Source organism: Bufo gargarizans, chromosome 5 (assembly GCF_014858855.1).
Source record: "Bufo gargarizans isolate SCDJY-AF-19 chromosome 5, ASM1485885v1, whole genome shotgun sequence".
NCBI lineage: Eukaryota > Metazoa > Chordata > Amphibia > Anura > Bufonidae > Bufo > Bufo gargarizans.
Window position 1 is genome coordinate 310,491,988 of NC_058084.1, and position 25,879 is coordinate 310,517,866.

Below are 25,879 nucleotides of genomic sequence, written 5' to 3' on the forward strand. Positions count from 1 at the left end.
TTTTGGGTAAAAGTTATAGCGTTTACAAACTATGGTACAAAAATGTGAATTTCCACATTTTGAAGCAGCTCTCAATTTCTGAGCACCTGTCATGTTTCCTGAGGTTCTACAATGCCCAGACAGTAGAAAAACCCCACAAATAACCCCATTTCGGAAAGTAGACACCCTAAGGTATTCACTGATGGGCATAGTGAGTTCATAGAACTTTTTATTTTTTGTCACAAGTTACCGGAAAATGATGAATTTATTATTTTTATTTTATTTCCTTACAAAGTCTCATATTCCACTAACTTGTGACAAAAAATAAAAACTTCCATGAACTCACTATGCCCATCATGAAATATCTTTGGGCGTCTTCTTTCCAAAATGGGGTCACTTGTGAGGTAGTTATACTGCCCTGGCATTTTAGGGGCCCAAATGCGTGCAAAGTAGTTGGAAATCAAAAATCTGTAAAAAATGGCCGGTGAAATCCGAAAGGTGCTCTTTGGAATTTGGGCCCACATGTGGTATTGCCGTATTCAGAAGTTGGGGAATGTGTTTTGGGGTGTCATTTTACATATACCCATGCTGGGTGAGATAAATATCTTGGTCAAATGCCAACTTTGTATAAAAAAAAAAAAAAAAAAAAAAAAAAAAAAAAAAATGGGAAAAGTTGTCTTTTGCCTAGGTGGGCAAAGGGGCCCACATTCCAAAGAGCACCTTTCGGATTTCACTGGCCATTTTTTACAGATTTTGATTTCAAACTACTTTGCACGCATTTGGGCCGCTAAAATGCAAGGGCAGTATAACTACCCGACAAGTGACCCCATTTTGGAAAGAAGACACCCCAAGGTATTCCGTGAGGGGCATGGCGAGTTCCTAGAGATTTTAATTTTTTGGCACAAGTTAGCGGAAAATGATGATTTTTTATATTTTTTTTAAATTACAGTCTCATATTCCACTAACTTGTAACAAAAAAAAATTCTAGGAACTCGCCATGCCCCTCACGGAATACCTTGGGGTGTCTTCTTTCCAAAATGGGGTCAATTGTGGGGTAGTTATACTGCCCTGGCATTTTAGGGGCCCATATGCGTGAGAAGTAGTTTGAAATCAAAATCTGTAAAAAATGCCCCGTGAAATCCGAAAGGTGCTCTTTGGAATGTGGGCCCATTTGCCCACCTAGGCTGCAAAAAAGTGTCACACATGTGGTATCGCCATACTCAGGAGAAGTTGGGCAATGTGTTTTGGGGTGTCTTTTTACATATACCCATGTTGGGTGAGAGAAATATCTCGGCAAAAGACAACTTTTCCCATTTTTTTTTTTTATACAAAGTTGGCATTTGACCAAGATATTTATCTAACCCAGCATGGGTATATGTAAAATGACACCCCAAAACACATTGCCCAACTTCTCCTGAGTACGGCGATACCACATGTCTGACACATTTTTTGCAGCCTAGATGCGCAAAGGGGCCCAAATTCCTTTTAGGAGGACATTTTTAGACATTTGGATCCCAGACTTCTTCTCATGCTTTCGGGCCCCTAAAATGCCAGGGCAGTATAAATACCCCACATGTGACCCCATTTTGGAAAGAAGACACCCCAAGGTATTCAATGAGGGGCATGGCGAGTTCATAGAAAAAAAAATTTTTGGGCACAAGTTAGCAGAGATTTTTTTTTAGTTTTTTCTCACAAAGTCTCCCTTTCCTTTCATGGACTCAATATGCCCCTCATGGAATACCTTGGGGTGTCTTCTTTGCGAAATGGGGTCACATGTGGGGTATTTATATTGCCCTGGCATTTTAGGGGCCCTAAAGCATAAGAAGAAGTCTGGAATATAAACGTAAAAAAAAAAATTACGCATTTGGATTCTGTGAGGGGTATGGCGAGTTCATGTGAGATTTTATTTTTTGACACAAGTTAGTGGACTTTGTAAGAAAAAACAAAAAAATTAATAAATCAATTTCCGCTAACTTGTGCCAAAAAAATGTCTGAATGGAGCCTAAGGGCCGCTTCACACGAGCGGATGCCGTGCGTGGCATCCGCTCCGTGAAAGAGTGCCAAGACCCGCTGCAGACTGCAGAGGCACGGAGCAGTAACATGACTGTTAATGCTCCGTGCCTCTCTGTGATCTCTTTACTACGAAATCACAGTGACAACTGTGATTTCGTAGTAAAGAGATCACAGAGAGGCACGGAGCATTAACAGTCATGTTACTGCTCCGTGCCTCTGCAGTCTGCAGCGGGTCTTGGCACTCTTTCACGGAGCGGATGCCACGCACGGCATCCGCTCGTGTGAAGCGGCCCTTACAGGGGGGTAATCAGGGAGTGTATATGGGGTGATCACCCCCCTGTCATTGATCACCCCCCTATAAGGCTCCATTCAGACGTCCGTATGTGTTTTGCGGATCCGATCCGTGGATGCGTGGATCCGTAAAACACATACGGACGTCTGAATGGAGCCTTACAGGGGGGTGATCAATGACAGGGGGTGATCAGGGAGTCTATATGGGGTGATCAGAGGTTCATAAGGGGTTAATAAGTGACAGGGGGGGGGTGTAGTGTAGTGGTGTTTGGTGCTACTTTACAGCGCTACCTGTGTCCTCTGGTGGTCGATCCAAACAAAAGGGACCCCCAGAGGACCAGGTAGCAGGTATATTAGACGCTGTTATCAAAACAGCGTCTAATATACCTGTTAGGGGTTAAAAATAAAATAAAAAAATCGCATCTACAGCCTGCCAGCGAACGATCACCGCTGGCAGGCTGTAGATCCTGTCTCTTAACTTTCCGATCCGCGCGTTCACAGGAAGTCACGCGTCTCGCGAGATGACGCGTAGACGCGTGACTCTGCCTGGGAGAGCCGCCTCCGGATCGCGATCCTGCGTTAGGCGGTCCGGAGGTGGTTAATCACCAAAACACATCAGCAATATGGGATGGGCATAGCATTTCTACAGTATGGATCCGCAAAATACGGACGTGTTCCGTGTGCATTCCGTATTTTTTGTGGACCCACTGACTTGAATGGGGCCTCAGACCGTGATTTGCAGATAATAACAGGACATGCACAACTTTTTTCCAGAATGGAATGCACAATGAGTATCTTCCGTCGTTTTTGCGGACCCATTGAAGTGAATGGTTCCGCATACAGTCCGCAAAAATAATGGAACGGAAGCGGAAAGAAAATATGTTCATGTGCATGAGCCCTTACATTGATTTTCATGCCGGATCCAGTTTATTCAGTTTCACAGACCAAACCAAACTGAACAAACCGGAAAATAATGCATCCTGATCTGGTTTGTTCTGTTTTGTCCCCATTGGCAATGAATGGGGACAAAACTGAGCAGTTTTTGCTCCGGTTTTGAGATCCTCTGCTGAATCTCAAAACTGTAATGGCGGTGCATATGTGAAAGTAGCCTAGGGCCTCATGGAAATGAACGTGTCCATATTTTGGTCCACAAACCATAGATCTGCAAAATTCAATGCATGGACCATAGAAATGAAAGTGCTACCAGCCAAAAAAAATGTTGATGAAAAATACGGTTGTGTGCATGAGGCCTAAAAGCTTCAAATACATGTCAAGATAATTAGCCAAAAGTTACACCGTCTACAGGTGCATAAGAAGTCTCTGAAGTAGACAAGAAAAAAACCGTGGCCCTGAAGCCATGAGCCAGATGGTCTCATGATGGTGTCTGAGAAGACATAACACCGGGGTCAGCTGGACTACCAACATGAGCAGAAGGTCAGACACCTAAACAAGTGTGAAAACGTTTAGCAGTAGAGCCCTGCCTAGGCATCCTAAAATACATCTCACCAAGAAAACAGCTCCTATCATCCAGGCAGCTGTCAGAATTCCCTTGTATGAACAGAACAGATCTTTAGATTGTATTAGCCCAAAAAATTCTAGTTTAACTGTTTTGCCTAAAATATTCCAAACCAGCCTTCATACCTTACATGGTCAGTAAAAATAGATTATCTGGTTAATCCAACAATTCATTGTGAACTTGCGGAGAGACTCTCTGTTAAATTGTTTAACCAGCCAACAACTTAGGCTACTCTCACACTAGCATTTTTTGCAGATCAGTCATGGATCTGCAAAAACGCCTCCATTACCATAATACAACCACATGCATCCGTCACAAACGGATCCGGTTGTATTATGTCTTAGATGGCCAAGACTGATCTGTCATGAACTCCTTTGAAAGTCAATGGGGGACAGATCAGTTTTCTATTGTGTCAGAGAAAACTGCAGGCAGCGTTTTGGTGTCCGCCTCCAGAGCGGAATGGTGACTGAACGAAGGGCAAACTGAGGCATTCTGAGCAGATCCTTTTCCATTCAGAATGCATTAGGGCAAAATGTATCAGTTTTGGACCGCTGAACAGACCTCACAAACGGAAAGCCAAAACGCGAGTGTGAAAGTAGCCTAAGAAAAACCCTCCTGCACCACAAAGTCCCAGCTGTCAGTCTGTTTCACCTCTGTATTTTCCACTGCATGAGGTAAGGACGAGAATGAACAGCTTCATGATACATGAGAAGCTCCCAAGCATACTGCTAGATAAACATCCAAACCTAGAAGACGACACAGTATGTCCACCTGCATTTATTTGCATCTCTTCTAGCTCTGGCATAATACAATATCGATATACTGCTCACGATCCAGCACCACATATTGGACATTTATTCAATTCTTGCCTCCCACTTCCCCTTATTCTCCTCTTTCTTTCCTTCTCCACATTGTGTGTTTATTCGAGTCCTTTGAATGATCCTCGTGAACTCTTGCCATGTACTATGGTCTTTTTAAACAGTATTCTATATATCAGGCATTACACTGGTCACTTATCCATTCTTGTATGCAAGTTTTACTTTTTTTTTTTTTTTTTTCATATTACTACTGCATCCATTAGTCCAGGACTTTTCTAAGTGTAAAAAAGCAGACTTATTGTAAAAAAAAAAATCCTACTCCCATCTTCCGCTGCTCCCATTCCTACACTTCCCAGTACTTTACTTGCTGGTGCTTCTCGACATGCGGAACGTGGCTGCTCAGCAAATCAGTGGTCAATTAATGCATCACAAATCCATGGCTAAACCATGTGCAGTTTTTTTTTATAGACACAGTCTTGATCTGGTTTTAACTGCACTTCAACTGCTATGTGTGAATACACCCTAGTGTATTGCCCTGCTACGTTTTCTCTTGTTTAAACCTCCTATAAAGTGGCATTTGATAACTATAGTTATACCCTGCAAGACCTCTTTTTGCTCTGAACGAGAGTCAAAGCAGAAATAAAAAGTAAGCAATAAATCAGTGATCAAACACTGATTCTCAAAGGGAGTTTGTCACCAAAATATGACATTGTACACCACTTACATGGCTCTCTAGCACACCCATCCATGATTCAAATAGTACCTTTGTAATCTTCTTCTGAGTTTCACCATGCAGGAAAAACTCCCTTTTAATCCATATGCAAATGAGGACTCGCAAGTGCCCCGGGGCGGCGTTCGGTGTGTAGGTGCCCAGGCTGCTCGGCCTTCCTGTTTACATTACTCCTCCCCAGCCAGTGGCGTACCGCCCATAGAGGCAGACCACGCCGCTGCTATGGGGCCCGCGGCACTGGGGGGCCCGTAGCGCAGATAAGGCCCCGCCCACTGATGACCAGCAGCCGGCTATGCGGCTGCTTTTCTCCCCAGGGCCCCCCCCCCCCATGTTTAGCTGAATCGCCTCCCAGAGGCGCGGCTAAGTCCTAGACACCCGCCCCCCTCCTCAGCGCTGCGCTCTGAAACACCCGATCCTCCTCTCGTCGGCGTCCCAAATCCCGCGCAGGCGCAGTGCCGGCGATTGCCTGCGCCTGCGCTCTGATAATACGGCTGAGGGCAACAGCTTCAACATCGTCACTGGGCATGCGCCGAGCCCAGTGACGATGTTGAAGCTGTTGCCCTCAGCCGTATTATCAGAGCGCAGGCGCAGGCAATCGCCGGCACTGCGCCTGCGCGGGATTTGGGACGCCGACGAGAGGAGGATCGGGTGTTTCAGAGCGCAGCGCTGAGGAGGGGGGCGGGTGTCTAGGACTTAGCCGCGCCTCTGGGAGGCGATTCAGCTAAATGATGGAGGCGTTAGAGTTTTCATATTTAGGCGGGCACGGCACTAATCAGAGGGGCACCGTGGAGAAAGAAAAACGCCCCTCTGGGCTCCAGTCCGGCTTACAGCAAGAATCGATTTTTAGAAGAAAGGACAAGACTGACATGGAAAAGAAGAACACAGATGGAAAAAAGGTACTTTATTAAACATGGATCCATGAGTACCTTTTTTCCATCTGTCTTGTTCTTTGGATTGTGAGTCTTGTCATTTCTTCAAAAAATCGATTCTTATGATATGTAAATGACGCTGTAAGGAGCCCAGAGGGGCGTTATTCTTTCTCCACTGTGCCCAGGAACGCCCCTCTGAAGTGCCGTGCCCGGCTAAATTTGAAAACTAATAACGCCTCCAAGTTCATCTAAATCGCCTCCCAAATCCGATCCTCCTCTCGCTGGCATCCCAAATCCCGCGCAGGCGCAGTGCCGGCGATTGCCTGCGCTATGATAAGATGACTGACGGCACTGCGCCTGCGCGGGATTTGGGATGCCGGCGAGAGGAGGATCGGGGTGTTTGCCGCAGAGCGCGGCACTGAGGAGGGGGGTGTTGAGCACTTAGCCGTGCCTCTGGGAGGCGATTTAGATGAACTTGGAGGCGTTATTAGTTTTCAAACTTAGCCGGGCACGGCACTTCAGAGGGGCGTTCCTGGGCACCGTGGAGAAAGAATAACGCCCCTCTGGGCTCCTTACAGCTTCATTTACATATCATAAGAATCGATTTTTTGAAGACATGACAAGACTCACAATCAAAAGAACAAGACAGATGGAAAACAGGTACTCTGTTAAACATGGATTCATGAAAAAAAAATTGGGGGTAAATTGCTAGTGACAGATTCCCTTTAAGGCTACTTTCACACTTGCGTTCAGAGCGGATCCGTCTGGTGTCTGCACAGACGGATCCGCACCTATAATGCAAACGCTTAGATCCGTTCAGAACGGATCCGTTTGCATTAACATGAACAAAAAAAAAAACAACATTTTTTTTTTTGTTCATGATAGTGCAAACGGATCCGTTTTGACTTTACATTGAAAGTCAATGGGGGACGGATCCGTTTGAAAATTGAGCCACACTGTGTCAACTTCAAACGGATCCGTCCCCATTGACTTACATTGTAAGTCTGGACAGATCCGTTTGCCTCCGCACGGCCAGGCTGCAAGCAGCGTTCAAGTGTCCGCCTGCTGAGCGGAGGACAGACGGAGCCATACTGATGCATTCTGAGCGGATCCGCATCCACTCAGAATGCATTAGGGCTGGACGGATCCGTTCGGTGCCGCTTGTGAGAGCCTTCAAACAGAACTCACAAGCGGAGACCCGAACGCAAGTGTGAAAGTAGCCTAACATGGCACCCCAAATAAGGAGACCTGCAGGCTGCAGCAGATATCCCATGTGACAGGTCACCCCCAGGAAACCCCTAACAGTTTCTGTAGGTCATGTATAAATTTATTTAATGGGGGTGTGGCATGGGAGGAGCAAAGTCAGGAAGTGGGAGGGGCCATGGTGGGTAGTGGGCGGGGTTAAGGGGCCCAATTCAGATTTTTGCTATGGGGCCCAGTGATTCCTATGTACGCCTCTGTCCCCAGCCTCTTCCTTGGCCCGCCCTGCAAGTCCCTTACATCATCTACAGGACCGGCCGATATCCCGCGCGTGCGCAGTGCACATGCCCGTGCCAGATTTTGATGTCCACATCAACAATGCTTTCACCCGACAAACGAGCATTTGGGTGGTTGGCTGCAGCTCTACACAGGGCAATTATTGGGAACAAGCATTCCTAGGAATACCTTCTTTTCGATAGTCGCCCCAATCGTTTGTCTGTGTAAAAGGGCCTTTAATTAGCTGCTAAATTCATATCTAACTGCTCATGTCATCCATTACTGATGCTGCTTCAGCTCTTCCAAAGTAATTCTGGCACCAGAACTACGCGACTCCATCCGTTCTGTAGTGGATGGAGCTTGTTACTGCAGCGCTCCTCCTACTGAAGTGAATGGACGGAGCTGTGTGGTTCCAGCGCCCAAACTATTATCCTGAGGATAGACCATCAATATAAATATCCTGAACAATCCCTTTAACCCCTTAGGGACGTATGACGTACCGGTACGGCATGTTTCCCGAGTCCTTAAGGACCCATGACGTACCGATACGTCATGGCTTTAATTCGCGATTCCGGCTCCGCGGGGGTTAATCGGAACGGGATGCCGGCTGAAATCATTCAGCCGATATCCTGTAACAACGCAGGGGGGGGGGGGTCATTTAACCCCCCCCCCCCCTCCATCTGTATCGGCGATTGCAGAAAACAGCAGGTCAATTCAGACCTGCGGTTTTCTGCGTTTCCGGTCCATTCGGGTTTCCGGTGAGCAGATGAACCGGAAAAAGACTGATCGGTGGCGTGATTACACACCACCAATCACAGTCCGTGCATTTGGAGAGGCGGTGCTGGCCTTGGTGCTGAACGCCGCTGTCCAGGGTGCTGATTGGTGCAGGGGAGAGAGGCATGAGATTCAAACTTCCTGCGCTCCTCTCTCCCCTCCTCTTCCTGTTCTGCACGAGCACCCTGCAGCACCATCCAGCACCAGCTCCTGAGTCCCCCCTAATCACCATCCTGCACCCATCGCCATCCAGGTAGGTTAGGGTCAGTGAGGGAGAGGCACCGTTAGGAATGGAAAGAAGGGAAAAGTTAGTTAGGAAAAAAAAAAAAAAAAAAAGAACTTTTATCCTAAACTTTCTTTGTTCCATCTTTCATTTTTTTATGCAAAACAATTAACTTTTTTGACCCAATTTTAGCAGTGTCATGAAGTACAATATGTGACAAAAAAAAACAATCTCAGAACGGCCTGGTAAGTCAAAGCGTTTTAAAGTTATCAGCACTTAAAGTGACACTGGTCAAATTTGCAAAAAATGGCCAAGTCCTTAAGGTGAAATAGGGCTGAGTCCTTAAGGGGTTAAGGCTAGAGTAATAAAGTTTTGTTGCACAACAGCTGCAATAGTAATGGTCAGGCAACTTGCATACAACTTTTTTTTGGTGCATAAAACATCTGGATGCTATATGTGATTAAATATGTTGTCTCAATATACACACGATATATCACGGATAAATTAAATATGCTGACAACCAAGTCTTCCTCAAATCCCCATGTGCATTTGTCAAGTTCAAGGGGCAAGGCCTTCATGCGCAATGTCTTATTTCACAAATAAAGGGGTATGTTGTCCAGTTCAGAAGATGGAATAAAACACTATGAGATAATTACTTTATAGAATCTGAAAGATGCATTAAAGGGTTATCTGGGAATTGATATTGTTGACCTATCCTCAGGATAGCTGTTTCAGGAAACCGCGGCGCCATGGCCTCTTCTAACAGCTGATCAGCAGGTGGCTTGGGTGTTGGGCCCCCACTGATCTGATATTGATGGCCTATCCACAAGATAGGCCATCAATATCAATTCCCAGGTAACCCGTTTAACATACAGGAGTCAGTCCTGGTAAAAAATAAAATAATCAAATTGATAAATTGAATGCAATTGTCATTTTTATGCAGTATATTTGTTATATCTATGTATGCTGTATTGCAGGTCGCAGATGTAACCAAGGTCACAGTATCTGCACTACAAACAACCAGTGCTACTTGTGTATCATATTTTGTGCTATGTAGTTAAAAGGATAGTCTCTTAACCGGCGAAAATGATTGATAGGCTAAGCGCTGGCACAGGCACAGCCACGGGAATGAGATTCAAAGGGCTGAGGGAATCCCTTCTTGTACAAACAGTAATGTGATCCTTTTGCATTCAATAACATTCTATGCTTCCCAAAGTTTCCAGAGACACGCACAAGCTTTCCTTATTGATATTTCTGTTTGGATGGGGTGGAGAGATACAGTAAGCTATGTTTTACATCGTACCGATCATATGTGTAGAAAAGGGACTAGGCATACACAAGGGGACGCAGAAGAATCTCAAGCAATTCTTCCCTAAGGTCGCATTCACATAAAGAAGCTGCAGTGTACTTTTTGCAGTATTTTAAAGCAGTAGCCAGATGTTACGCTGCATTAAATGGGATTTTATGGAATGAAACTCATAAAAGGTATGGTTGAAAACTGCACTTTTTTTGTGGCATTTGTTTTTTTACCTTGAGGAAGATGGAAATACTCATGCAAAACATGTCAGAAAGAAAAGAAAAACCAGAAACCAAAACCATATTTCCCACAGCCTTTCAGCGAACACTTAGGCTGCTTTCACACTAGCGTTCGGGTGTCCGCTCGTGAGCTCCGTTTGAAGGGGCTCACGAGCGGACCCGAACGCAGCCGTCCAGCCCTGATGCAGTCTGAATGGAGCGGATCCGCTCAGACTGCATCAGTCTGGCGGCGTTCAGCCTCCGCTCCGCTCGCCTCCGCACGGACAGGCGGACAGCTGAACGCTGCTTGCAGCGTTCGGGTGTCCGCCTGGCCGTGCGGATCTGTCCAGACTTACGATGTAAGTCAATGGGGACGGATCCGTTTGAAGATGCCACAATGTGGCTCAATCTTCAAGCGGATCCGTCCCCCATTGACTTTACATTGAAAGTCTGGACGGATCCGTCCGAGGCTATTTTCACACTTAGCTTTTTTTTTGCCATTTTAATGCAGACGGATCCGTTCTGAACGGAGCCTCCGTCTGCATTATTATGAGCGGATCCGTTCAGAACGGATCCGCCCGAACGCTAGTGTGAAAGTAGCCTTAGAGCTGGTGTTTAAAAAAATATATATAAAATGTAAATGCAAAAACCACAACTAAAATAAAAAAGGACAAAAACAGGATAAGAAGAAAAAACACTGTGTGAATCCACTCTTACATGTAAATGAATGCAAAATTGCATGTTTGGCACAAACAAAATACAGTCAAAATAGAGCACAATGTAAAATGCACTGACAGCTCGTAAACAATGTCAAAACGTGAAAACAAAATATGCTTATTAATTTTCAGCCCTTTAAAATTCTACATAAGGCTAGACCAGTAGACCCTCATTAGTTTTGACTCAGTATATCAGTATAATTAAAAGTTTTTTTTTTCTTATTTAGTTAATAGGCACTTGAATGTAAAACACAAACTTCAACCTGAACATCTTTAAAAAAAAATCCACTATCATAGCCAAAAATCCTTAAGGAATCTAGCAAACTATTCAGCCTTCTCAGGGAATTTCAGTAGCATGATGGACACCAAGTTGCTGCTCAACACCCGCCCCCCCCCCCTCCCCTTTCTTGGCCAGTCGACAAATTAGACCCTTCTTTTTCTGTACCATTGCCCGTCTGCTGCTCTATCACTTACTCAGAGGTATCACTGCCACCGCACTCAGCCTGTTCATTCTCCTGCAGAACCTGGATGCCCAAGGAGTGCACAGCTCGCCTCAAGATAGCCTCCATCGCTTCAACAGAGAGCTTCTCTAGAACAATCACTCTGCAACGGCTCAGCAGCGCAGTGTTCACCTGAAATGAGGGATTCTCTGTTGTTGCTCCAATAAGAGTGATAGTTCCACATTCAACGTGTGGGAGAAAAGTGTCCTGGGTATGGGAGGGAAGCAAAAAGAACATCTCAAGCATCCAGAGTAAGTAAACGCATCTCAACATATGCACTGCACAGAGTAAGTCAGGACTATGAAACTCTTGTCTGTAGAACATGTATGTGTGAAGCAGTGGGTCAAGTGGAACAGATATATATTTTTATTCAGTGGGACTGCATGTCTGTATATTCAAACAGATAGGAAGCTACAAGATGCTACACATTGCATTTTATCCGGTATCTAAACCATGCCAATATCTTCTTCCCCTTCACTATGCTTTCTGCAAGCTTAACATAACAACTGTAAGTGCCTGAGCGACAGCTTCCATCCTTATCTTCTAATGCACCATATCAGCTTGTATATCCAGAGGCACTTCTTTCAGCCTATGATAACCTTACAGTCTATTTCGGTAAATTTGATAGCGTGTCAAGAAGATTATGTCCTCCTTGTTTGGACTATATCACTGCCACCGTTTATGTGTTTTATTATCTGTTAGTCTATGCACATAACTCAAGAGAAAGCTGCAGCATCTAACATTTTAGGTCAGCGTAAATATAATACGTTTCCATAGCTGGACCTTTAACCGTAGTAATTGGTATTATCTTTTATCCTGGAAAAAAAATACATTTAATTATAGTTCATTACAAAGGAAAATTATAAAAGGATTATTACAATTCAATATTTACTGATAGAAAAATGATAATTACACATCCCGGTAATTAGATTTTCTGTACTCCACGACAGCTCCCGGGAACAGGAAGCCGCCAGAATAAAAAAGGTAGAGCCTCTCTCCCAGTAGTTTACCAAGCATGAGAGTGATGGCGACAAAAGGTTAATGCTCATCAACTTAAAGGGGTTCTCCACTTCTTCTATATTGATGACCTATCCTCAGAATAAGGCCTCTTTGACACAACCGTTTTTTTATTTCCGTTTTGCGGGCCGTTTTTTTTGCGTTCTGTATACGGAACCATTCATTTCAATGGTTCCATAAAAAAACGGAATGTACTCCATATGCATTCCGTTTCCATATTTCCGGAACGGAACCTTGAACATGTCCTATTATTGCCTGCAAATCACGTTCCGTGGCTCCATTACAAGTCAATGGGTCCGGAAAAAAAAAAAAACTGAACACATACGGAAATGCATCCGTATGTCTTTCGTATACATTCAGTTTTTGCAGAACCATCTATTGAAAATGTTTTCCCCAGCCCAATTTTTTCTATGTAATTACTGTATACTGTATATGCTATACGGAAAAACGGAACTGAACCTGAAACACAACGAAAAAAAAACTGACCAACGGATCCGTGAAAAACGGACCGCAAAATATTGAAAAAGCCATATGGTAGTGTGAAAGAGGCCTAAGTCAACAATATCAGATCGGTGGGGGCCTGACTTCCAGCATCCCTGCCGATCAGCTGTATGAAGAGAACGCAGTGCTCGTATGAGAACTGTGTTTTCTTCATTGTTTACATGCTCATAGTCGACATTGCAGCAGCAAGTAGGTGTAAGTACAACTCCTCCGTCTCATTCACTTCAATGAGAAATCTCCATTCTATTCACTTAAATAGTGCAGCGGCTGTCTATAGCAAGGTCAACAATATAGGAAAAGCGGAGAAACACTTTAATACTGTATTTTTTTTACTATAAGATGCAACCTCAGATCAGACCCCAAAAATCTGATCCCTAAGCTCCATCAGACTCCGATGAGATCCCCTCTAGCCTCAGATCAGACCCCATCGGCCCGAGATCAGGCCTCCCAAGTTCCATCAGATCAGACCCCCCCCCCCCATGAGATCAGGCCTCCCAAGTTCCATCAGATCAGACACCCCCCCCCCCATCGGCCCGAGATCGGGCCTCCCAAGTTCCATCAGATCAGACCCCCCCCCCCCCCCCATCGGCCCGAGATCGGGCCTCCCAAGTTCCATCAGATCAGACCCCCCCCCCCCCCCCCATCGGCCCGAGATCGGGCCTCCAGGCCCCCAAGTTCCATCGGCCCGAGATCGGGCCTCCCAAGTTCCATCGGCCCGAGATCGGGCCTCCCAAGTTCCATCGGCCCGAGATCGGGCCTCCCAAGTTCCATCGGCCCGAGATCGGGCCTCCCAAGTTCCATCGGCCCGAGATCGGGCCTCCCAAGTTCCATCGGCCCGAGATCGGGCCTCCAAGTTCCATCGGCCCGAGATCGGGCCTCCCAAGTTCCATCGGCCCGAGATCGGGCCTCCCAAGTTCCATCGGGCCCGAGATCGGGCCTCCCAAGTTCCATCGGCCCGAGATCGGGCCTCCCAAGTTCCATCGGCCCGAGATCGGGCCTCCCAAGTTCCATCGGCCCGAGATCGGGCCTCCCAAGTTCCATCGGCCCGAGATCGGGCCTCCCAAGTTCCATCGGCCCGAGATCGGGCCTCCCAAGTTCCATCGGCCCGAGATCGGGCCTCCCAAGTTCCATCGGCCCGAGATCGGGCCTCCCAAGTTCCATCGGCCCGAGATCGGGCCTCCCAAGTTCCATCGGCCCCGAGATCGGGCCTCCCAAGTTCCATCGGCCCGAGATCGGGCCTCCCAAGTTCCATCGGCCCGAGATCGGGCCTCCCAAGTTCCATCGGCCCGAGATCGGGCCTCCCAAGTTCCATCGGCCCGAGATCGGGCCTCCCAAGTTCCATCGGCCCGAGATCGGGCCTCCCAAGTTCCATCGGCCCGAGATCGGGCCTCCCAAGTTCCATCGGCCCGAGATCGGGCCTCCCAAGTTCCATCGGCCCGAGATCGGGCCTCCCAAGTTCCATCGGCCCGAGATCGGGCCTCCCAAGTTCCATCGGCCCGAGATCGGGCCTCCCAAGTTCCATCGGCCCGAGATCGGGCCTCCCAAGTTCCATCGGCCCGAGATCGGGCCTCCCAAGTTCCATCGGCCCGAGATCGGGCCTCCCAAGTTCCATCGGCCCGAGATCGGGCCTCCCAAGTTCCATCGGCCCGAGATCGGGCCTCCCAAGTTCCATCGGCCCGAGATCGGGCCTCCCAAGTTCCATCGGCCCGAGATCGGGCAGACCCGCATCAGCCCTCAGGGCAGACCCGCATCAGCCCTCAGGGCAGACCCGCATCAGCCCTCAGGGCAGACCCGCATCAGCCCTCAGGGCAGACCCGCATCAGCCCTCAGGGCAGACCCGCATCAGCCCTCAGGGCAGACCCGCATCAGCCCTCAGGGCAGACCCGCATCAGCCCTCAGGGCAGACCCGCATCAGCCCTCAGGGCAGACCCGCATCAGCCCTCAGGGCAGACCCGCATCAGCCCTCAGGGCAGACCCGCATCAGCCCTCAGGGCAGACCCCCCAACTTCCATCAGCCTCAGATCAGACCCCAATCAGTGCAGATCCAGGACTCAATACTCTCTGCTCTTCTTCCAATCCATGCTGCACTGTAACCCGACGTCAGTGTCAGGCCATAGTAAGCGCATATGTGCACTACGTCCTAATACTGTATGCAGTCGGATACAGTGCAGCCGGAAAAAGACTAGGGAGGGCGAGTAGAGCTAGTGCAGTGCTTCCCTTACCGCTCCCTGCATGCTGATTACTGCTTCCATAATGGAAGCGGTCAATAGCATTTAAACTATAAGACGCACTGCCATTTTCCCCTCACTTTTGGGGGGTAAAAGTGCATCTTATAGTCCGAAAAAAAAATATCACAGTATTTTTCTCTGTTAGACTCAAGTGCAAGAGAGAAGTTCAGAAGAAAAAAGAAACCAGGGAGGGAATAAGAAAGGGTGCTGTCGTGCATCAAGTAGATCAAATTACCAGTAAGTGCAATTATCATTTTTTTCCATACCCCACGACAGCACCACAGAGATGACCGAGAAATAGAAAAACCCTTCCTTAGGGAGGGACCACCACTTGTAACACCTTTTTACCAAAAGCTAGATCAACAGACGGGCCAAGACCAAGAAGATATGGGGTAATTTATCAAACTGGTGTAAAGTAGAACTGACTTAGTTGTCCGAACTTGCTGTAGCCCGAGTATATTGAAGAAAACATCTCCTCAGAGAATAAAACTTATTTGGTATTCTCACAGAAGGAGGGTAATACAATCTCCTGGAACCTATAAAAAGTAGAAGCTACCTTTGAAATAGAAGCTGTATCTGTACAAATTATTACCCCATCTTTCATTGTCGCGGTAAATGGAGGGTTAATGAAGAAAGTCAGCAATTCACTAACCCTATAGGCTGAAGTCTGGGCTACCAATAAAGCTAACAAAGCATAAGATGTTTAATAGAAATGGAGTGCAAGATTTTAAAGGGTAACTGAGTTATAAATAAATAAATAAATAAATAAATATAGAGGTCCCATTGAGAAACTCGAGGAAGAGAGACAGGAGTGGATCTAGAAACTGGCCTCAAAAATCTAACTATCCAGGAATCTGATGCAAAGTTCTGGTAAAAAAAAAAAACAGGTACAATGGAGACATGAGACTTTTAAGATGCTCCCTGCCAAACTTAAACCTAATTCGTTTTGTAGAAATTCAAAAATCTGAGAAACAGGAAGAGAGGCTGGGAGCCTATCTAGTTTTAGGGCTCATGCACACGAATGTGTTCCGCACGTGCCTTGCCTTGGGGACTGCGAATTAAATGGGTCAGTGATATGTCCACACCGCAAAGAAATAGAGCATGTTCTATTTTTTTGCAGTGCGGAGGCACGGACCGAAATGCCATGGAAGCATTACGTAGTGCTTCCGTGGCCTTCCTCAAGTCCACCGCACCGTATCTTCTAGATTGCAGACCCGTTAATTTTCAATGGGGCCGGAATGTGCTGTCCGGATCCGCAAAAAAGTGTCCTATTCTTGTTCCTTCAGGAAAACCTAACTGACAAGACTTGTCAGTGTGCAGCTTGAATTACTGTGCGTATGCTGCAAATTGAAGAAAGAGAACACGTGTTATTAGAATAAAGTAAACTTATTGCTGATGGGCACCCCCGACAATCAGCTGTTTTAGGATGCTATGGCTCAGCTCCATACACTATGTAGTGGCCATGACAAGGTACTGCAATGGATAGGGGCTGAGCTTCAGTGTGTTGGCACCGGAAACAACTAAATGCATGGAGCTGTCTGCTTCCGCTACATACACTGTCAGCCCCTGGCGCTGCGGCAACTCAAAACAGCTGATAGGCGGGGGATGTCTGTGTTGGACCCCCAAAAAGCTGATCCTAAGGATAGGTCATCTATATCTGTAGCCTGCAGAACCCCATTTAAGGGGATGTTCAAACGTAGCAGAAACTTACTGCAAACTTCATATGCCAAAATCTGGGCAAAGATCCGCAACATACAGAGAAAGGTACAGATGAGTGATATATAGGAATGTAAGTGAATATATAAGAATATTCCAGCCTCTATCCTCTGCTTAAGTAGAAAGGCAATGTGCCAAGGAATTGTAGAAGATTTTGTTCTGCTTTCATACATCATCCAATCCTCGCCTCTATTTTGTTGTTCACACCTGTTCCCACACAGAAATAGTATGGCACTCATTTTTACATAAGAGTTTTGGTGTGTTTTTTTGTGTGTTTATCTGCTTTTTTGATAAAGCTTTTCTGTTAACAACCCTAATGAAGTCTAACGGGGAAAACCACTATACTTTATTATTTGCCCTGGGAGGCAGCTGGTGGCAATGTGGGGGCAAGCCGATGGCACTGTGGGGGGAGTTTTTTTTGTTATTAATGTACTCGATTAATTGTTGGATTAAACGATAGAATACTTGATTACAAAAATAGTCGATAGCTGCAGCCCTACTGATGACCTATCCCTAGGTCATGAATATCAGATTGGGAACTCCGTACAGTGTTTTGCAAATCGACTTTGCATGTAATATCCAAAGTCTATTTGCTCATCCCTAATAATTACTATGGGTCTACCCTTGAGGACCCGCTGCTTTTCTAGCAGGGTCGCAGCCCAGCAACCCCACGAGGCTGGCAACAGTTCTCTGCACAGCGAAGTGTACCACTGTGCTGGTAGAACCTAGAACAGCACTGCATCCTCTTCATTCTCAAGATTCCAGATTTCAGGCCTCCAGCAGTCATAAGGTGATGGAATATCCTAGCAATAGGCTACCAGTTTATAAGATGAGACTAGCCCCTTTACTGACATTAGGGTTGTCACAACCCCAACATTTTGATTCGATTTCGATATAATAAAAAAGTATTGCGATACGCGATACCCCACGAAAAAAATAAAACACCCAAAAAGACACATGCATTCTGCATTTTATGGAATGTCCGGCCCATAATCAAACAGTCCAATCCCATTTTTTGGGTGGACAAGGTGACAAAAAAAAAAAATGGCGAATCGTGCATACCGCATAGGAGATTTTTAAAATATTTGAACCTGTTAGGGACATAGGGCGTCCCTGTACGCCCTATGTCCTGGTACTTAAGGACACGGCGGTGATCGGAACTGGGTGCCTGCTCAATCATCGAGTGGGACAATGCGCAGTGATCCTGAGAGGTGATCTCAGGATCGGCTCCGATTGGTTGCAGGGGCGGGCAGTTCAAATTAGTGCAGCGCGCCTCTCCTCCTCCTTTTATGTCTGATCTGATCTCCAGAGCAAGCACCCCAGCACCTCCTTCTGACCCTCCACTAAAAGGTATTTAGGGAAAGGTTAGGGACAGGTTAGGTTAGGCAGAGATATTCAGGGAAAGTTAGTGGGAAAAAAAAAAAAGTTTTTGATTGCATCACCCTAAATCGGGTGTCTGGGATCCACAGCACAGCTGTGTGACCTTAGACCCCCCCCCCCCCCCCAGGGGTGCTGCAGCTTGTCATCCACGTCCTCCTCATCATCTAGCGGAGCAAGGGGACCGCCATTCTAGGGATGCTGTGGCCCACACTAGTACAAGTAGCTCTGGGGCCCACCAGATAAGTCCACCTGAGCCCCCTACCAGTGAACTTGTCTGGTGAACCCTAGAGCATTTTGAGCCTGCGATTCCTAATTTTGTTGGCCAACCAGGAATCCAGATTTCCACAGTGGGCTTCACTGAATATGACTATTTTAGTCTTTTTTTCAGTGACCACTTTGTAAATCTGATGGTGGAGCAAACGAACCTGTACGCCCAACAGTTTGTTGCTCCACACCCGGGCTCCTTTTTGGCTAGGGTCGGTGGCTGGACTCGTCAGTTCAGCCGAGATGAGGACGTTTTGGGGCCTCGTGCTGCACATGGGCCTAGTTAAAAAACCTAGTGTCAGGCATTACTGGAGTGGCGACGTCCTCTACCAGACCACACTTTACAGTACGGCCATGACACGTACCCGGTTTGAGGCAATCTGGAAATGCATGCATTATGCAGATAATGCAGCATGTCCCCCCCAAGGTGATCCTGCCTATGACCGCCTGAACAAAATCAGGCCGGTCATCGATGACTTTGGGGCTAAATTTGTGCAGGCCTATGTACCTGGAAGGGAGGTCACGGTTCACGAGTCTCTCATTGCTTTCAAGGGGAGACTCATTTTCCGCCAGTATGTTCCCTCTAATCGGGCGAGGTATGGCGTGAAGCTGTACAAACTTTGGGAGTACCTCAGGGTACACTTACAAGTTGTGTGTGGTGTACGAGGGGCGAGATTCCCGTATTAAACCCCCAAAATGTCCCCCCACTCTGGGTGTTAGCAGGAAAATTGTGTGGGACCTTATGCACCCACTGCTAGATAATGGTTACCACCTGTACGTGGATAACTTTTATACTAGTATCTCCTTGTTCCAGTCCCTCGCAGCCAGATCCACGTCCGCTTGTGGGACCGTGCTGAAAAATCAACGCGGCCTCCCTACCCACCCCCTTCCAGGTACCTATCCCCAGGGGTGCGACCCGTGCCCTTACCAGTGGAAACCTGTTGCTGGTTAGATATAAGGACAAGAGGGATGTCCTTGTACTGTCCACAATTCACGGTAACGGCATCACCCCTGTCCATGTGTGAGGTACCACGGCAACGGTCCTCAAGCCCGATTGTATCATCGACTACAATCGGTATATGGGAGGAGTTGATCTCTCTGATCAAGTCCTCAAGCCATATTATGCCATGCGCAAAACCCGGGCATGGTACAAAAAAGTAGCGGTCTACTTGGTACAGGTTGCCTTCTACAACTCTTTTGTGCCGTCCTAGAGCGCTGGCAACACAGAGAAATTCCTCCAGTTCTATGAGGCAGTCCTCAAGGCCCTGATATTTTCTGACCAGGAATGAGCAGGCCGGAGTACCCTGGGAACTGGAGGCGCCCGGATCGTCCCTGGCCAACACTATCCAGGTGTGGTCCCCCATACTGGAAAGAAGGGACAGACGCAAAAAAAAGGGCAGAGTATGTCACAGGAGGGGGATACGGAAGGTCACCATCACTCAGTGTGACACATGCCCTAATCATCCGGGCCTCTGCATTGACGGTTGCTTTAGGGAGTACACACTTCCATGGAGTACTACATTTATATTCCCCTTCCCCAATCTAGCCACTGACAATCAGATAAAAAAAAAAAAAAAAACTATGGTTCTCAGACTTGAGACACACAAAAAAAAATTAAAAAAAATATTCATTTTGTAAAACTAAAAAAAACAAAAAAAAAAACCACATTAGGTATCACTGCGTCCGTAAGAATCTGCTCTATAAAAATACCTCATGACCTAATCCATCAGATGAACACGGTCAAAAAGATTAAATTAAAAAGGGTGCCAAAAGAGCAATTTTTGGGCAAATTTTCAATTTTAATCAGTTTTTTTCCAGTAACAAAGCAATGGTTAACAGCCAAACAAAACTTAATATTTATTACCCTGATTCTGCAGTTTACAGAAACACCCCATATGTGGTTGTAAACTGCTGTTTGACCAAACGGCAGGGTGCAGAAGGAAAGGAACGCCGTATGGTTTCTGGAAGGCAGATTTTGATGATTTATTTTTTATTTATTTTTTGGCACTATATCCCATTTGAAGGCCCCCTGATGCACCCCTAGAGTAGAAACTCCATAAAAGCAACCCCATCTAAGAAACTACACCCCTCAAGGTATTCAAAACTGATTTTACTAACTTTGTTAACCCTTTAGGTGTTCCTCAACTGTTTATGGCAAATGGAGATGAAATTTCAGAACCTTGCCTCACAAAAATGAAATATAGAGCAACCAAAAATCATATGTACCTTAAAAATAGTCCCAACAAAACTGGCACCTTATCTTGTAGTTTCCAAAAATGGGATCACTTTTATGTATTTTCTAGGGATGGGCTTCAAATGGGGCATGGTGTAAATAAACCAGTCCAGCAAAATCTGCCTTCCAAAAACCACACGGCACTCCTTTCCCTCTACGCCCTACCGTGTGCCCGTACAGTAGCTTACGGCCACATATGGGGTGTTTCTGCAAACTACAGAATCAGGGCAATAAATATAGCATTTTGTTTGGCTGTTAACCCTTGCTTTGTTACTGCAAAAAATTTATTCAAATGGAAAATTTGTCAAAAAAAATTGAAATTCTCACATTTCATCTCCATTTGCCAATAACTCTTGTGCAACACCTAAAGGGTTAGCGACGTTTGTAAAAAATCAGTTTTGAATAACTTGAGGGGTGTAGTTTCTAGAATGGTGTCATTTTTGGGTGGTTTTTATTATGCAAGCCTCATAAAGTGACTTCAGACCTGAACTGGTCCCTAAAAATTTCAAGATTTGCTTCTAAACTTCTAAGCCTTGTAACGTCCCCAAAAAATAAAATGGCATTCCAAAAATTAAAACTATTTTTGTAGGTATTACTATGTATTATAGAAGTAGATAAATTGAAACTTGAAAATTTGCTAATTTTTCAAAAATTCTGGTAAATTTTGTATTTTTTTTATAAATAAAAATGATTTATTTTTTTTTTACTTCATTTTACCAGTGTCATGAAGTACTATATGTGATGAAAAAACAAATCTCAGAATGGCCTAGATAAGTCAAAGTGTTTTAAAGTTATCACCATCACAAAAAATGGCCTGGTCCTTAAGGTGAAACATGGCCACGTCCTTAAGGGGTTAATAGTTTGGACTTTTCGGACATGGCAATATGTAATAGGTTTTTTTATGTATTGTTTATATATTTTATATGTAAAATTAGGAAAGAGGTGATTTATACTTAAAAAAAAAAAAAATTAGAATAATAATAATTAACTTTTTATTTAATAACTATTTCCCCCTTAGGGTGAACAGGACTTCACACGCTCCCTGCTGTCCTCGGCTTTGTGCACACAGCAGCAGGGAGCTTACCATAGCAGCCAGGGCTTCAGTATCGTCCTGGCTGCCATTGTAACCGATCAGAGACCCAGGATTAGGGGGTAGAGGGCGCACTGCACCACCAATTAAGATAATTAACGTTTAATACAGATACAAGAGGCGTGTGTCGGCGACAGAATCACATAGCCGGCACCCGACCTCTATGACAGGGAGCTGCGATCAGCAGTGGTTTAACCCTCAGGTGCGGCACCTGTATTTGTATTAATTGGTGAGTTATCTTCATTGGTGGCGCAGTGGCCACGGTCCTTCCCCTCCTCCGCCCCTATCTCCTCTCATTGGTTCATTGGTGGCAGCGGCAACAAGAGCACAGGGAGGAGGGAGAGACTACTTCCTTCTCCCCTGTGCTGCTGAAGGAACATGGCGTGCACAGAGAGCAGCACGTGCCATGTTTTGTGATACTAGGATGCGCAGTACAGCAGCCTAGTGTTGGTAAAAGGCAAATCCTGGTGTTGAATCGATACTGGTACAAAGTATTGATTGGGTATTGAAAATTTGATAGCAGGTGCAACCCTAATTTATATGTTTAAAATGTGAAGCCAATCTCTAAAGCACACGGGTGCAGAAAACATGCAGAACATACGCAAAATAATTCTGTACAGATTTCTGTTTGTACACCCAAACTTCATCAAAAGCAACCTGTTTTACTTGCGGTTTTGGGTGCAGATCTGATGTGGTTTTGCTGCAGATCTCACTCTTCCATTAAAAAGGGTGAAATCCACACCAAAATTCACAAACATAATTGATGTGCTGCAGATTTTTTAATCTGTATGGCAGGTCAATTTCCACACAGAAGAAAAAAAGCAAAGTGTACATGAGATTTGTAGCAGATTTGTTTAATCTCATACACTTTTTAGGTACTGTATTACACAGCAGTTTTTCCACAAGAATCCACGTGGAGAAAACGCTTGTAATCCGCAAGGTGTGCAGGTGGCCTTATGATTAAAGCAGGGCTCGACAAATCCCAGGCGCCAGGTCGCCATGGCGATCAGGAATTTTGTCCTGGCGCCTGGGTATTTGCCCTCACATGGCTGCCCACCAGTAATCCGGGGCGCTCCGCCGCCTCTACGTGGACTTCTCGGACAGTCTGGCAGGGAAGGAGTTACCCAGATCCGCCCCACCCGCTCACTGGATGCTGCTCGTGGCTAGAGACATCAGCTTCTCTAGTGGGCGTTCCTTCTCCCTGGCTGTAGCGCTGTCCAATTGCAGCGCAGGGAGAAGGAACGCCCAGGAGAGAAGCTGATTTCTCCTCCCCATTGCTCCGATAGTAATTAGAATATAGAGCAGAGCTCTATCAGGGTGAATAGGACAAGGGATGAAAAGATCCCAGGTTCTGGCCCCTAAGGGGGGAAATAGTTATTAAATAAAAAGTGTAAAAAAATTAAATAACAAAAAGTAAAAAAAAAAACACCAAAATATTAAGTATAAATAACCCCCTTTCCCAATTTCACATATAAAATAAATAAACATCACATATTGCCACGTCAGAAAAGTTCAAATTAGTAAAATATAAAAAAATATATGCGGTGAAAGCCAGAACAGAAAAAATAAAACTGCGCGATTCGCCATTTTATAAAAATGCGGAATGCACGTGGCTTTTTTTGTTTATTTTTTGTCGTGGTATCGAATATCGCAATACTTTTTTATGGTATCGCAACAACTCTACTCTGTGCACTGCCGCTGTATATGTGTGCGATTCTGTACACTGCTGCTGTATGTGTGTGCGATTCTGTACACTGCCGCTGTATATGTTGTTAATGCCCATGTGGTTTGGTTCTAAACTTCTTTATATGTTAATTTAAGATGTGTTATTTTTGTCGCTGAAAATAAGGCTTTATAAAAAGGTAAAAACAAAACAACAAAAAACGGCTCCTAACTTTTTTAGCTAGCTCCTAGATGCTAAGGAAATTTGTCAAGCCCTGGATTAAAGGTCAGATCAGTAGAGCGATTTACCTGCTGGGTCTTGTTGAAGCGATGAATTTCATCTACAAAAAGGATAGTTTTTCTCTTGAAAAGTTTAAGCTCATTTTGGGCTTGCTTGATTACTTCCCGAACATCATTTGTGTTGGCGCTGGTTGCAGATAGTGTTACAAACCGTGTGCTGCTTTTGTTGGCATTCTTGGCAATAATGTGAGCCAAAGTTGTCTGAGGAGGACAAAAACATATCTTCACCAAACGTACAAAGAATTACATTTAACCAAAACAAAGGATAACAGATCTGGTACCATTGTGAGGGTTTCCAGAGATTTTTTGAAGTTGTGCTGCATTTGCAAATGTTGCTAGCCTCAACACCAAGAGTTGGAAACATTGCTGAGGCAAATCCATGTAATAAGGGGTTATCCAGAAAATGAACTATCATGAACTATCCTCAGCATAGATATTTATCAAATGGGTGGGGGTCCGAGTGCCAGCATCCCGACCGATCAGCTGTCACAGGGAACTCCTGGCAGCTCACCGAGAACAGCATTCACTTCAATGGGGCGGAGTTGCAATTAGGCCATATGACTGATGTACAGTGAGGTCACACGGCCTAGGAAGAGGCCGCAGCGCTGTGCTGCGTGAGCTGCCAGGACCTACTAGCACCTAACAGCTGACTGGTGGGGGTACCAGGTGTTGGACCCCGACGATCTGATATTGATGACCTATCCTGAAGAAGGTTCTGGAGACATATGACAAGCGAATGATCACAAAACTGAAACTGCACAAGAAACGTACTGTGCCACTGTCAGCTAACATGATCAACCAATCCGCAGCTTCAAGGGCATCTGTAATCACTTACCAGTAGGCGAAATGGTCAAGCAATGTAGATGGGTGCTCGTCTGCAGAGTCTGTTTGTCGGCAAGTATGGAGATACTAGAGATAATCTGTAGAAGGGTTTTTATAATATGCAAATTACCCCCTAGGTGCAACGAGGCTGCCTGTCTGCTACCCCCTATCACTGTGACAGGCAGTCCAAGCAGTGAAAACATATTCACACCTGGTCCTGAAGTCTCGCAGGAGCATATTTTGCACATGCGCAGTAAAGGAAAGGGGATTACCCACCTGCCCAGCAGTCTTCGTCCCTTTACTGCCCATGTGCCAAACGTGCTCCTGTGAGACTTTGGGGCCAAAGGAGAATATATTTTCACTGCCTGCCGTGTCTACCACAGCGGTGGGGGTGAAGCGTAACCGAAAGGGAGCGGAGCCCTTGTTGCACCTAGGGGGCAATTTGTACATTATAAAAACCCTTTCTTCTACAGATTGTCAGCACATATGGAAATAACAGATATCATCAAAACTCTGCAGACAAGCACCGAACTACAGCGACCGACCATTTCACCTACTGGTATGTGCTGACAGATGTCTGAACATGGATAGAACCCCTAGGTCTGTGATGGCTAACCTCCGGCACTCCATCTGTGTTAAAACCACGACTCCCAAGATGCCCCCATGCTTGGCTGTTCTCAGAACTCCATAGAAATTAATGGAGCATGCTGAGTCGTAGTTTCACCACAGCTGGAGTGCCGGAGGTTAGGCATCACTGCCCTAGAGACTACTCATTAGCGGACACAGTTATCATTCAGGATGGCTGCAGTGTTGTTTACTACAAGAAAATTGTAGAAGTTGTTTATATGATTGCACCAAAGTCATAGTAAAAGATCATTTGGTGACAGACGCTCTTTAAAATGAGCAAATTAGCCTGGAACCAAGTTGTACAAAAGCACATAAATAAGATGTGCTCAGACAGTTAAGGAAAGTTGGCAGTATAACGCATACATATTATATTCAAGAACATGTTGTGCAATAAACACTAGGAACTTATCACCGCCACTGCCAGATCATGCCTCAGACTAATCTCAGTTACTTCTGCTGTTTCATGGCTTCCAATAACAGGAGAATATATTGATGCAAAAACCTGAGAAGAAATCATAAAATCAAACGCTGGCATCGAAAACTAGATTTCAGAATATAGAAAATAATCATCCTATACACAATATATCAGAGACATATCAAAAGTTTGGACTGGTGGGGA

The 25,879-nt window shown here is 45.6% G+C and overlaps 1 protein-coding gene across 1 annotated transcript in view; it reads right to left on the bottom strand.

Moving 5' to 3' along the window:
- Positions 1–25,879, bottom strand: part of WRNIP1 (WRN helicase interacting protein 1) — a 115,014-nt gene that overhangs the window by 75,122 nt on the left and 14,013 nt on the right. The window contains exons 2-3 of the mRNA XM_044293967.1: positions 23,821–24,012; positions 11,395–11,627 (exon numbers count right to left, since the gene is read on the bottom strand). Coding sequence (XP_044149902.1) covers positions 11,395–11,627; positions 23,821–24,012 — 425 coding nt within the window. The remainder of the gene's footprint in view (positions 1–11,394; positions 11,628–23,820; positions 24,013–25,879) is intronic.